General features: G+C 49.3%; 1 protein-coding gene across 1 annotated transcript; it reads right to left on the bottom strand.

Moving 5' to 3' along the window:
• Positions 1–793: 793 nt before the first annotated feature.
• On the bottom strand, positions 794–12,975 carry ADAR (adenosine deaminase RNA specific). The gene is made up of 15 exons (XM_021532232.4): positions 12,727–12,975; positions 9,988–11,539; positions 8,538–8,724; positions 8,303–8,460; positions 7,747–7,888; positions 7,354–7,559; positions 6,988–7,144; positions 5,858–6,029; positions 5,174–5,267; positions 3,707–3,835; positions 3,469–3,602; positions 2,829–3,011; positions 2,293–2,405; positions 1,727–1,854; positions 794–1,423 (listed from the first exon to the last, which is right to left on the bottom strand). Exons 2-15 carry the CDS (start codon positions 11,454–11,456, stop codon positions 1,183–1,185), a joined length of 3,513 nt encoding a protein of 1,170 aa, XP_021387907.2. The 5' UTR covers positions 11,457–11,539; positions 12,727–12,975; the 3' UTR covers positions 794–1,182.
• Positions 12,976–13,217: the final 242 nt, after the last annotated feature.

The raw sequence follows: 13,217 nt of genomic DNA, 5'->3' as shown, positions 1-13,217 counted from the left end.
AACATGTGACAGCCGGACTTTGAGCAAGTGGCGACCCTGCTTGGCCCCAGCCTGGCTGCCTTCAGCTGTCCTGTGGAGACCCACAGCCAGAGCTGGGGTCTTACTCCCAGCCTTAGGGCTCCTCACTTTGGGTTATGCTTCCATGCTAACAGGTCTTTGGTCTCTGTCTCATATGAGACAGGACAGACAGCTAGCTCTCATCCCAGGCAAAGCCAGCATTTGCCTTGTACAGGGAAAGGGGCTGCTTCAACAACACTCAATAAAATGCTGCTGCATGGCAACAGCATTGCTGCTTCTCACCTTCCACCAGCACCTCTGTCACGTAGCTCAGCTCAGACCCAAAGAGATGCAGGACAGGGCCTGCAGCCACCCCTGGTGTCCAGACACAAGACACCCCACCCTTTCCTAGAGCCAGGAGAGAGGGAAGGAGCTGGGAGGGCACTGCCCCAGCATATCAGAGCCCAGCCCTCATGGACTCAGCTCTGCCCAATGGTCCCTGTGCTTGAGGTAAGAGGCTCAATTCCATACTCTACCTACCTGGCTTCCTTCATCACTCAGTAAATATGAACTCATCTCAAATACTCTGTCCCTCTCCAAACCCCACCATGGACCCCTTTTCACCTCAGCAGGAATTAACACACCCATGGCCAACAACGCTGAAACTTTCTTTTTTGTTATTAATGCAGAATGTTATGCTGATCCTATGGCTGCACATTGCAGAGGTCACTCCCATGTCCAAGCTTGGCTGGGCTGCCAGTCATCTTCCAACAGAAACAGAAAACCAGTCAACATCCTGATTTTTTTTTTTTTTTTAATCTCAAAGGAGAAAATTTGCCTCAAAACCTGCCAGAGGGATTTGCAGAATGTGGTCCAAAGGTTTCAAGCTCACAGTCTTGAAAATTCCTCTAGTTTCTCATGCCTTCTTTAAAAAACAATAAAGGGGGGGACAAAACTATAAAAAAGCAAATGGGGACTGAGCCTGTCCTTGCTTAAAAAACAGGAGAATCATTTACATGCACATTTTAAAAACGCAGGGTCTGAGTGACAGTGACAAGGCAGCCAGACCTACAAGGAAACTGCTGCACAGTCCTGATTCCACTCCAAAAACGTGGTGAAAGAAGAATGAGCGCAGCCATGCACAGCCTGTGCACATTAACGCCCCACTCCTTGCAGAGTGCTTCCTTACACATCAAGGACAGAGAAATTTTCTTCTTCTTGGGGTTTGCGGATCCAGCTGCCATAGCCCAGCTCCTCCAGCGTGCTGAAGAAGCACTTCTTGGCTGCCTGGTATGCTGTGGCTGCCTCCTTGGCATCCGAGTACACAGAGAAGCCCTGCAGGTCTTTGCGGTTGTTCTTTGCACAGAGCTGCTGGAACAGGGTGAACATTTTCCTCTTGGACACACGAGACACCTCCAGCTTCACACTGGGAAGGAAGACAGCAATGAGGGACAGGACACGGAGAAGAGCCAAGAGAAGCAGGTGGCTCAGGGAAAATCCCGTGATGGAGGAGCTCTGGGCTTGGCAGGGCTCAGTGGTAGGGTCCGAGCAGGGCAACATTTTGTTTTCCTTCAGGAGTGCTTGCTTATGTCTGTTTAAAATTCCTCTATCCAACCCTCCTCGTGTGTAGGGTGCTGGAACAGTACAAAGTGTACTCCCCACCTCAGAGCTGCCCCCCTCCCCCCAGACAGTGTCAGGAAAAGGCAGTGTCAGGAAAGGCTCTTCTTACCCATCTACTTTCCCTTTGGTGCCATCCAAGATTTCAACTTCGCTTTCATCAGCAAGACACCAGTTCACTGATGACTCCTTCGTCTTGCCAGTCTGCCTTGCAGAGTCATACACACTGACTCGCCCAACCTGCACAAGAAGGAAGCTTAACCTGGTCCTGCTGCCCGAGTCTCTTGCCCCTTTCATCCCTCACAGTTTCAGCTCATCCCAAACTTTCCAGACCCACAAGGAAAAGGTTCTTACTGAGTTGAATGCTAGAGAGGCAATTTTAGTGGTTTTTTTTCCAGACTAAGACATTGCCAGTAACCCCCAAACTGTGGGGTGACAGAGGGCAGATTCTTGGGGTTGTCCTGTGTAGGGCCAGGAACCAGACCTGATGAGACACTGTGGGTCCCTTCCAACTCAGGATATCCCTTGATTGTACGATTCTGTTTCTGGTCACTAATTCTTGCTCCTGGTTGGAGGGCTGCTGCACAACAACCGTCCCTGCAGAGTGTTTCAGGGGCCCCCAAACCCACAGGCAAAGGAATGGGGGACAAAGATGAAGAAGTGCTACAGGTGCAGTACCTCAGGATGGTTAATGTGATACGGAGCCTGGAGCTTTTCCTTCAGTGTGCTCCCATCCCTCTCCATACGGCAGCAGATGGCACGGGTCAAGTGACCCTGACTGTACAAGTAACCTGTGGAGGCAGAAGTAAAGGTGTGAGGAAACAGGATGGCACAGGTGATGGATTGGCCAAGCCCCAAAAACTGCAGCACTGTTAACAGGCTCCCAAAAGCTCACAGCATGTGGATCAGCACAGCTACATGTATCCTGGGTGTGTAAGACAATGGTCTATAGACTGCAACATTTCTCACTGAAGACACAAACATGCAGTTTTTGTCTCACTCTCCTAAAAATCTAGAACTTTGCAGAGACACCGGCTCTGCCCACAGCCTAAAATCCATAGACTCATTTACATTTTCTAACAGCTCTGCCAAGAAAGACATTTCAGTCTGTTACTCCTACACCCTCCACAAACAAACTTTGCCATCACACTGGGGAGTGAGACGAGCTGTCACTGCAGCCTAGTTTTACTCTGGAAGGACAGAGGGTTTCGCACCGAGTGTAACAGAGTGGAGATAAACTGGCTCCAGGAAGTGTGACAGCAATGCCCCTTGCAAGCCAAGAATATTCCAGCGTAAGATTTTGTCACTGCAGGACATGGTTCGTAACCGTTCCCCGTGCTGGATCCCGTCCCACGTGGGCACAATATCACTCGACTCCACAGGAATGGTACCTTCCCCTGCACAAGAGAAGAAGAAAGCTTTTCTGTATAGTGTCAGATATTCCACACATCAAAACCCAAGCAGCAACAAGAAACTTCTGGATACCCAGTCTGACACCAGGTTCATACTCATCAGTATTGGGTACTGATGAGTAATTTTCAACATGGCTGAAGCTTTGCTTGAAAGGCAGGACACAGACCTAGATATGAGCTTTGCATCAAACTTCAGCTGCAAACTTCACAAGCGTGGCAGTGCAAGAGGCAGAGCTGGGAAGAGGAAAAGGATTCTCTCCAAAGCCTTCCTGGGAAGGGAAAAGGGACTCTCTCTGAAGCCTTCTATCTACTTCTTTTGGTTCCTGAATGCTTCAAATCCCGCAACAGCACACAGAGAAGGATTTGGAAGCTCTGGAGCACCAGAAAGGCTCCCAGGAGAGGACTGAAACCACTCCATGGTGCATGGAGTGATTACACTCACCGTTCTCCACCTTGGTCCGCAGCTTGCCTTGCTTGGGGTTCTCAAAGAGAGGCTGATGTTGGGGTTGTCCCATCTCGTTTGCCTGATCACTGCAGGATTTATCAAAGAGTGCTCCGTCTCCACACGGTGCTGTGCTAGAAAACAAACCCTCCCTGGTTAGCACTGACTGTAAAGGAAACAGCCAGGGCCAGGGGTGTGTCAGTGCTGCTGACACCAGTCATTCAATACCCCCACCAACCTGATATAGAGGTGGAAGGTGACACTGCTCTTTATTTTGAGTTTCTTTCCTCCCGCTTGCTCAAAAATGCTCTCTTCTGCAGAGGAAGGATTAGAGGGGTCATACTTCATCAGCTCACTATAAAGAAACCTGAAAGAAACACCATCCTGTCAAAAGGCTGCTCTGCTTCTCTAAGCAAGAAGTGCTTCAACTGATGGGCAGGGTCCCACAACACCCATTCCGGCCACATGGAAGAGCAGAGACCAGGCTCTGGCTGAGGATGCCTGGGAAGCCAACAAACAATGCTTGATGCACAAAAAGAGCAAAAAATCCTGCAGGTTTTCTGCCATGCAGAGGACATACAGTAGAAAAGCAGCATCCTGTCCAGGAAGCCGAGGGAAGCTCTGGCAGGAGAAAAGAAGGAGCCTGGCTGGGTGCTGCTCACATGCATCTGATCCCAGTGTGACAATGACTTCAAGGTCGTTAACAGCACCTTTAGTCAGCACAGCAGCAAGTTTGCATTAAAAGTGAACAACCCTGCAGGCAGCTGAATTCAAGTGGTATTAGAATGAGCCCATGATCTGTTTACACTGATGGGCCTTTTATGGGCTGCTTCTGGCCAGGCAAAACCCTGATGTCTCCAACATCATGTCAAGGACTAAAGAAGAACTGCAGCCTCCCAGGCAGTCCTTGAGCAGAGCCTGTGCAGGGACTGATTTTGCAAGGAGAGGCAGAGTTCACTCTGCTGCACCAGAGCAGCCACTGCTGTCAAGATTAACAGCTGAAACAGACAGTAAACAAGATGCAATCCTGATTCATCACTTCCCAGAGACCTGCCCTCAACACTTTCCCTTGCTGAGGAATGCAGAGCACAGTGGCAGCACACAAAGGCTTGGAGGAAGCAGCTGATTTTTTTGTTCATAACTGAAGTACAGAGATTAACCAAGCAGCCCAACTTCATCTCACTTTAGTTTTCAAAAACTAAAAACTGCCACACAGTGAATGTGGAAACAGCAGAGGAAGAGAAGAATTGTGTACTTTAGTTGGGAAAACCCTTTCCAGCCTCTGAAAAACATGCTCATTATCAAAGCAAACATATGCAGTATGTTTTCCTGAATCCTTCTACACCCAGACACAGAAAGGCCAGGAGACCAAGCCTGCAGTGGCCTGGCATGGCAGGAGATGTGCTCAGGCTGGAGAGCACCCTGTGTATCAGTCCAGCAGCTTCAGCAAGAAGCTTAACATTCAGTACATCAGATGCAGCCCTTGGGCTCCTGGTGAGTCTCCCATTCAGTATGTATTTGGGCATCATTCAGGTATGGCCCCTTCTGGTAAGAAATAACTTTTCAACAACGCATGAGTAAACAGTGTCTGAGGATCACAGCATCTCTCAGCACAGCAAAAAATTATGGGTGTGTTTCAGCCACATGCCTCCAGAATAGGAGAGCAGCTCTTCTCCTTTTCCTTTTGAGCTTCCCTTTTTCTCACCTCACAAAGCCTCTTCGAGAAATTATTTCTGCGTGACAGTCATTTACTGTCTCTCCCTTCAAGCTTAGCTCTTCTCCTTTCACACAGCGATTACCTGAAACAAACAAACACATAAAGAATTAAATAATAGGGCAGGTATCAAAGTCAAGATGGCTTCAGACACAGAGGGAGGAAGACTTATTTCTTTGGGCTCTTGAGCAGCAGCACCAGCACTAGCACCCTGCCTATTAAATCACTATCACAAGCAGTTAAAAAAATAAAGGGACACCACTTTAGAGACAGACACACTTAAACTGACATGAGTTTTGGGGGACTGTACCTTCCCCAGGGCTTTTCAGACCATCACTCCAGGTAAAAGCCTGGCAGCAAAGCAGAGCGGGAGATAAGGTACGTGCAGCTGGGAGAAACTGGGGGATCATGTGCTCTGGCACATAAGGAACCCATGCTCTGATGCACAGAGTAGGACGCAGCAATGCAAGCAAAGATTAAGAGCAATACAGCTGCAGGCACATTTGCTTTGTTCTCTCTTTCTCTCTAACCAGATCACTCATGACACCATGTGAGCCCTGGGAACGTTTTGTACCCTCTCTGAGGAAGCCTACAGCAACAACGATTTCTGAGCCGTGGCTTGCAAGGAAACATAGCATGGAGAGCTCAGAGCGTGCTGGAAGAAGCTGTTCATACCTGTTCCGATGCTGACCACCACTCCCAAGCCCTTATCTCCTCTCCTCATGATGATGGCAGCCAGGATCTTGCGGCCGAGCAGGCTGTGCTGCACGCGAGCCGTGAGGGAGTTGAAGCGCTGGTGGCTCAGCATGGCCAGCTGATCGTGCAGGGTGCTGCCGCTCACAGGGAGCTGGGATGGGGACAACAGCACAGGTCCTGAGCAGGTCACACTACACAGCTCAAGAATGAGCTAACCTGCAGCACAGCTTTCCAAGCAGAAGGCAGTACACAGAAAACTTTGAGCTTTGGGCAGTTCTGTGTCAAGGGGTGGGTGAAGTTCTTTTAGGAATTTCTGGGAAAGCCCCATCCAAGGCTGTGAGCTCTGCTTTAGTTGCATCAGAGACAGCAGCAGCTGTCTTCCTGGCAGCAAGCGACACGGGCTGAGGAATGGCCTCCTGAAAGTGCCAGGGAAAACCCCAAGCAAGAAGGAACAAAACCAACCTGCCTATTTCCAGAGACTCAGCCAAGGAAATCTGTTCCTGGCTTTGGAGGAATTCCTCCTCTGGCTGCCTGTGAGGAGAGTGCACAATCATTCCAGTGCAGACCAACTCATCTCCTCCAGCACTGCTGACTGACAAATCCTGCCTGATGGCTTTGCTATTTAGAGCCCCAGCTGCACTGCCTGGAACGAGGCTTTTCAGAGATCACAACACTCTAACTATGATTTATATCAGCCCAAGTTTGGGACAGCCATCCTGACACAACCAGGGCTCTGCATTTATCTGATGCATTAATTTTTTGAGCTGACACACAATTTTTAATGCAGCACAAAGAAATTTGGAAGGAGTAATAAAAAAAAATGTTATAACTAAAACCAAGCAGTTCCTACTCTACCACAGGAATGCATTTCAATAGTTTCTGGAAGAATCTGATAATAATTTAGCCCTAAAGCAGAGGCCTGTAGGACAGAAGGGTATGCCTGTGCCCTGAGGAAACATCTAACCCACTTCAGGAAAACCGTATCAGGTTATCAACAGCTGCAGAGAACAAAGGGATCACACTGTTGATTTTGAAAGCATTTTTTGGCTGAACTGAGAGGGAGATAGGGAGGACTACAAACACAACCCCAGCTTTAGCAGAAGATTTACCTCAGTGACACTCATCCCTTCCATGCGCTCAGTCTTCTCTGACTCCCCAATCAGGACTCGGAGTGCTGCATCAGCTGCCTCCTGCTTGCCCTGCCTTTTGTTGTGTGCAGTTACAGCTGGGAACCAGCGGCCTCCAACCTTTGCCTGATAGACAAACCTACAAGGAAACCAAGAAACCTGTGGATTTCAGTTTGGGTTTTACACTCTCAAAGTGGAGAGAGAAGGGAATCAGGGACAAGATTTGACAAAGGCAGCAACTAGCCCTGTTGCCATCTCAAAAGGCATCAGTGATTTTGAGCTTTCTGCCCTCTTCCTAGGACAACAGCAGCAGCACAAAATTTCCTTCTGCCAAATGCTGCTACTTACTTGGGGTCATGGGGAGGTCCTGACTGGTCAATGAGTTTCAACTCTGCAGCAAACCCATTGGAACGAGCATATTCTAGCAGGCCACTGACAGGATTGACGTTAAGATATTTGATGAGCTCCCCAACACCCTTCGTTTTCATCACTTTGGATTCATCTGGAGTGGCGATATTGTGCATGGACTGGTCACTCTGGGGCTCCACAACAGGCTAGGGCAGAGTTAGACAGGAGAAGACTGTTAAACACTGAGCAGCTGCATTTAGTGCAGGCCAAGAGCAGCAGCAAACCTCTGCCCCACATGACCTTGTGGGGTGCAATCCAGCAGAATAGGAAATAAAAGGAGGGGGGGAACACCCAATTCCAAATACTTGGGTCTTACAAAAACACTCTTTATACCTGTTCAGGCAAGACATGGGGTACAGACTCTCCAGAAAGAATCTTCACAGCAACTTCTGCTGCCATTTGCTTTGCTCCCTTCTTGCTGTTTCCTACCACAGCAGGGAAAATTTGGTCACCCATTTTCACACAGTAGCTGAACCTGACAGGACATTATAGTACATGAAAAGTGTTAACCATAGGTGTCTCAATCTGGTTATTATCCCCATGCCCCACTTCCAGGTAAATCCTTCTGGGTTACCTCCAATTTATCTTCAATTGAAACCTACTGTGATGGCCCTAAACACTTCCAGTAGAGCACCTCCAGGAAGGGTACAGGAACTGGAACCTCCTCCTGCTCTGGTAGAAGAAACAGCATCCTTTCTCTGAGAAAGGGTATCACTTTGGGTCTCATTCTGGAACTAGATATCTTGGACAAGCCATGCCCAGAATCCTTGGCTAAGAGGAGCACTCAGCTAGGTTAAGTGACAACTCCAGGAATGTGGGCTGCATGCTGAAGGGGAAGGACAGCAAAGAGTTTCCACCCTCCCTCAAAGCTGACAAGAATATGCCATACCTAGGATCATGAGGTGGGCCTTCCTGAGAGAGCAGCTGGAATTCAATTATGTTCCCTGATTTTTGACCATACTCCATTAATATGCTGATAGGATGCTTCCCAGGAAGCAGGGTGAGGTGAGCTGCTGCAGATGACAGCTCTGGCTCCAGCTGCAAAGGCTACAGCAAGAAGATGGAGGAAATCAATGTCAGACTCAATACTGTTTGAGCAGCCTCACAAAGTAAACAGGACTCACCAGTTCTGGTTCCGAGCTGTTGGAGGGAAATGGCTCCTCACATTTAATTCCACTGTGCCTCCCATTCTCTACTTCACTCATCAGGACCTTCATGGCATTAGCTGCTGCCTCCTGCTTAGCTAATTTTTTGCTCCCTGCTTCTGCTGGTGGGAATTGGCGCCCGTTGATCACTGCCTGGAACTTAAACCTTTGAAAGAGAAAACCAAAGGGACATATTGAGAAGCAGAAGTGTGGTCATCTCAGAACAAGCAAGGCTGCTCTTAGAATTCAAAGGAGAAGAAAAAGCCAGCTCCCAGCTGGGAGAGTAAATCCAGGCTGTCATGAGCAGAAGACAAAAATCCCAAAGGTACCCGAGCAGCACTGCATCTGGGCCTTGTTTCATTACATTTCCAGAGCTGTTCACAAGAGAGGAGCAACTCCAGGTTTTGTTCTGAAGGAACGAGATGAATTGCCTTGTTCCACCACATGTGCCAAAAACAGGTAATGGCTGTATGCAGGCAGCAGCTCTGTTGTGGCTCCTGGCCAGGAGTAAGAAAGCTCAAAAGCAGCCTGCACTGTTTCACTTGCACCTGGTCCTTCGGGGGTCACTCCTCCTCCTGGCATTCTCCGTGGCTATCCAGGGCATCCATCTTAGAAAGGTGCTGCCTCACATAAACCTCTTGCCTTTGCCATTTCTGTCTCCCTCATGCCTGTGACCTCTAACAAGCAAGTTGATCTTCCATCCTCCAGCCCTGGAAATCTGCTTCCAAGGAGAGTCGCTCAAACCAGATCTGGAGAGGGATTAGGGCGCTGAATCCAATCAGATCCTTTCTTAAAAGAGAAAACCAAAATAACAAAACCCTAGGACTCCATCTTTAGAAATTAGGCCAATTTTCCTGTCTAGCGGATCTGTTGACATGTTCCAGTGTGACACATATGGAGATTTTCTTGGTCTCACTTATGCTCAGTAACAGACATGATTCTGCAAGGGACTCCAGATACTGACTTAGCCAACTGCACTCATGCCACATGCTCAGCTCAGAGAATTGGCTCTCACCTGCTACAACACAGAACTGTCCAGAGTGGGGCCACCACTTAAGACACCTGGCACCAAGCACTTTATTCTGGGCTCCCTTTACACCATTTTCAGGGTAAAAGCATCTTTAGAGGCAGCTTAGAAATGCCAGTTTCCCCCCTGTATGGTCAAATTGAAGACAAGAAATTAGATGGGACCAGTCTAGTGAAGAAATTAATCCCATCTTTGCTGCTCAGAACGAGGAATGCCAAAACCTAGGGTTAAATTTTAGCCTTGCTTTTTTTAAGCTGATGCAAGGAATCAAGTAGGCTAATCCTTCTGAAATGAAAGAAACATTAACAGCAGGCTTCTTCAGGACAGTTGAGTGGGTGAACTTAGTTTAAGTCAAATAATTTTAAGGGAAAAGAGCTCGGAAAAGGCAGGACATTTTCTTACCGTGGCTCATGAGAGGGTCCATTCTGCTCCAGCATGATGAAATCACAGTGTTGGTATGTGTACTGGGAATATTCAGTAAGGCCACTCACTGGGTTCTTCTCCTGACACGCTATCAGCTTCTCTGCAGGTGTACATGGGAAAGCAGTTTCAAACTGGGCAGCATAACTGGGGGAAGACTGAGAATCCATAATGCATTCTGACTTATCAGGCTGCTTGCTGATAGCATTCAGATTATCTGGGATATCATCTGTGGTCCACTTGCTGTTTTCTGAGTTATCATAATTACTCAAACTGGAGAAGTCAGGCTTAGTGTCCTCAGATGCATCTGCTTCCTTGCCACCGACACTGCCCTGACCAGCTTGCCCCAAAGGCTGCTGCTCATTTTCTGCACTTTCTTCTTCTTTCATCGCTGGTGGCAAAGCTGCAGTCACCTCCGGGGGACATGGAGGGACAAAGGAAGAGGGAAGACCTGAATCAGGAGGTGGGGCATCTGCCATCTGCATTATTGTGCTGGCCTTCAGCCTCATCTGCATCCTCTCGCGTTTCCTGTTTGTCAGGGACCATCGTGGTGGAGTTGCATTCTGCTTGTGGACATCTCCCAGCTTTTCCAGAGCACTAAGAAATGCGTTAACATCCTTGGCTCTCGAAAACCCAATGTTTTTGGCAAGATTGAGAGCTGTTGTTTCCACCACACTGAACAAGTAGTTGCAGATTTTCTCCTTTGTCTCAGCCATCTCTGCGTCTCCCAAGTTAAATGTGCTTTGCTCTCCTCTGTTCTCACAACTTGCTGGATTTGTGCAACTGGCACTGTGGTCAGTAGGGCTTCTTTCTCTCCCTGAACTAGGGCTGGGAATTCTCCACAGTGGCGGAGTCTCTCCCTCTTTGTGTAACTTGCCTTCTTTGAGGAGTTTATACAAAACACGGTTGACCTCTTTCTTTGTAGTTTTAAGTTTACGTGCCAGATCATTAGCCGAGCAAGTCCTCCCCTCCCCAAGCTGCCTCAAAACAGTCAGAATTTCTCGCTCATAGTCTTGTCCAGCAAGAGACAGTCTTTGGAAATTCAGCCTCACAGCATCAGAATCTCTCCTGGAGTTTTCCTGACGATGGTGCTGCGGAGGGCAATACCAATGGTGCTGCGGAGGGCAATATCGAGGCAGAGTCTCAACCCGTGGATGGTGGCTGGAGAACCTACGGCCTGCAGCCCAGCTGGAGCTGGGCTGACCTCTGCCTGCTGGAGCCGGTGCCGCAGCTCGCCCGCCTCTGGTGCACCACTCCTTGTGTGATCTCTGTCCCTGCAACACAGAGACTTCAGCGTCCTGCTCCGTCAGGAACTGCTGGTGTAAAAAGGTTTCCTGATTAGTTTCTTGTGGGGTACGAGGGTGCTTAAAAAGACCTCGGATAGTGCTGGGGCAGTTCTGTCTTGGCTGGGTGAGATAGGAACCTCTGCCTCGCCCAGCGCCTCTGGTCATAGCGCCACTCCTGGGACACGCGTGGGAACCAGGCTGCTGATGAGCCAGGAGAGAAGCTGCCACTCACTCCACACTCTCCTGCCCTGAGGAGAAAAAACACAGAACATCTTTTCACAAAGACAGCATTCCAGAAATGCAGTTTAAACAGCTTCCCAGCTACTGAGGCACTTCACCTTCTCACGTGTCTGTTTTTTTCCTACTTTTCTAGGAGTCTAAATTAGTCCTGTAAAAACACAAATGGCAAACTCTGGCTGCCCAGCAGAGAACCAGCAGCCCCAAACTGCAGGTGAAGTCAATACCAAGAAGCAGTTTTGCCATGAGCAGCCCTCTGCTCCTGTTAGGCTTGATTCCAGCACGGGGCTGGGTGGCCTCTTCAGAATGCACTCCTGAAACACAGCAAGCTCAGCTGCCCTGCCTCAAGGGAAAGAAGAATCTCAGATCTACTTTGCAACCTGAGAAATGGGGGCATGAGGAGGTAAAGGAGCACAAGGAGATGAACTGGAGCAACTTGCATGGTCACACAGAACAGAGCTGCAACAGGCTTGCAATTATTTTCAGATTAATGGCCAAAACAGTCTGAAATGCCAAGTGTCTTTTCCTCCCTGGACACTATGTGACCTGTAGAGGTAAAACATCAAACGACAGGGTAATGAAAGTGATAACATGCAGAGAAATTGGATAGGTGTGCAGCTGGCAAATATACAAGTTTTTTTCCATTATAGACCAATTCTCATTCTATCACACAAAGTCGTACTGCCCCCCTGGAGTACAGGGGTAAGACTTAACTATTAATATGCTTTTTAACAGTAAGGAAACTAGCCCAGCATATTTTAATTTTCTGATAATACTTGCTACAAAACGGAGAGAATAAAGACACGGAACATGATACAACACTGCTGGGTCCCCGTTCTGCCTGCTCCTCCGTGACCTCCTTACAGCACCTACCGTCACAAAGATAGCTTTTCTGATCCAAGTCTCATCTCTATAAAGCTCCCCATCTTCACCAAACACCTCAAGGTCAACTTAAATTTCACTTTCATTAAACAACTGCACTCGGCTGCCTTCACCGGGACTTATTTTTACAACAAACTTGGGGAGGCTGAGCGCAGAGCAACAGGTTCCCACCTCCCCGGCTGCGAGGGAGTCCCACTGCTGCCCCCTGCTCAGCGACCCCGTTTTACAAAGTGCTCCATGAGCCAAGGGCAGGGCAAAAATAGGATGAGGGCTTTGGAAAAAAAAAAAAAAAAAACAAAACAAGAAACGCTCTTACCTCAGTCTCATCCGCACGCCAAATTATTTTGTGAGAAAATACAGGGAAAAGAAAGGAACGCCGACCCGCAGCACGGGTCCCGGCGCAGAGGCACCGAGCCACCGCCAAGATGGCTGCGAGCTCCGTTTCAGTTTCGTTTCCCGCAGCAGCTGCTCCGCCCCGCCCAGGGAGCTCGCCGCCGGGGCCGGCCGGGTTTCGGGCTTTCCCAGACAGGCTCTCGGCTTCGGGAGCAATCACCAGCGGCGGAACCTGGGGGGAAAGCGAACCCAGGCGAGCAGCTCCTTCTCCGGGTCCCTATGGCGATGCAGCCCCGTCACTCAGGAGCTGCCGCCGGGACGGGGTCCCGGTCCGTACACGAGGAGCGGCTGAAGGGACACCTGCCACCTTCGGCGACACCCCGGAGGAGACCCGGGCACCACGGCAGGACGGCTGCCGCCTGCACCCACGGCAAACCGCGCTCCCGGGCCGCACCGCGAGCACGAAGGGCTCGC

This window comes from Lonchura striata, chromosome 25, assembly GCF_050655825.1.
Source record: "Lonchura striata isolate lonStrDom1 chromosome 25, ASM5065582v1, whole genome shotgun sequence".
NCBI lineage: Eukaryota > Metazoa > Chordata > Aves > Passeriformes > Estrildidae > Lonchura > Lonchura striata.
Note: the sequence above shows the minus strand (reverse complement) of the source record. Positions and strands in the feature narration are given on the sequence as shown.

Bases quoted from the DNA above. Each gene is read 5' to 3' on its own strand.
- ADAR (XM_021532232.4), bottom strand. From the start codon at position 11,456: ATGACCAGAGGCGCTGGGCGAGGCAGAGGTTCCTATCTCACCCAGCCA. The intron at 1,855-2,292 runs GTACTGCACCTG...CTTCTTGTGCAG, and splicing joins ATCACATTAACCATCCTGAG to GTTGGGCGAGTCAGTGTGTA. The intron at 1,424-1,726 runs GTAAGAAGAGCC...CTTCCTTCCCAG, and splicing joins ACCAAAGGGAAAGTAGATGG to TGTGAAGCTGGAGGTGTCTC.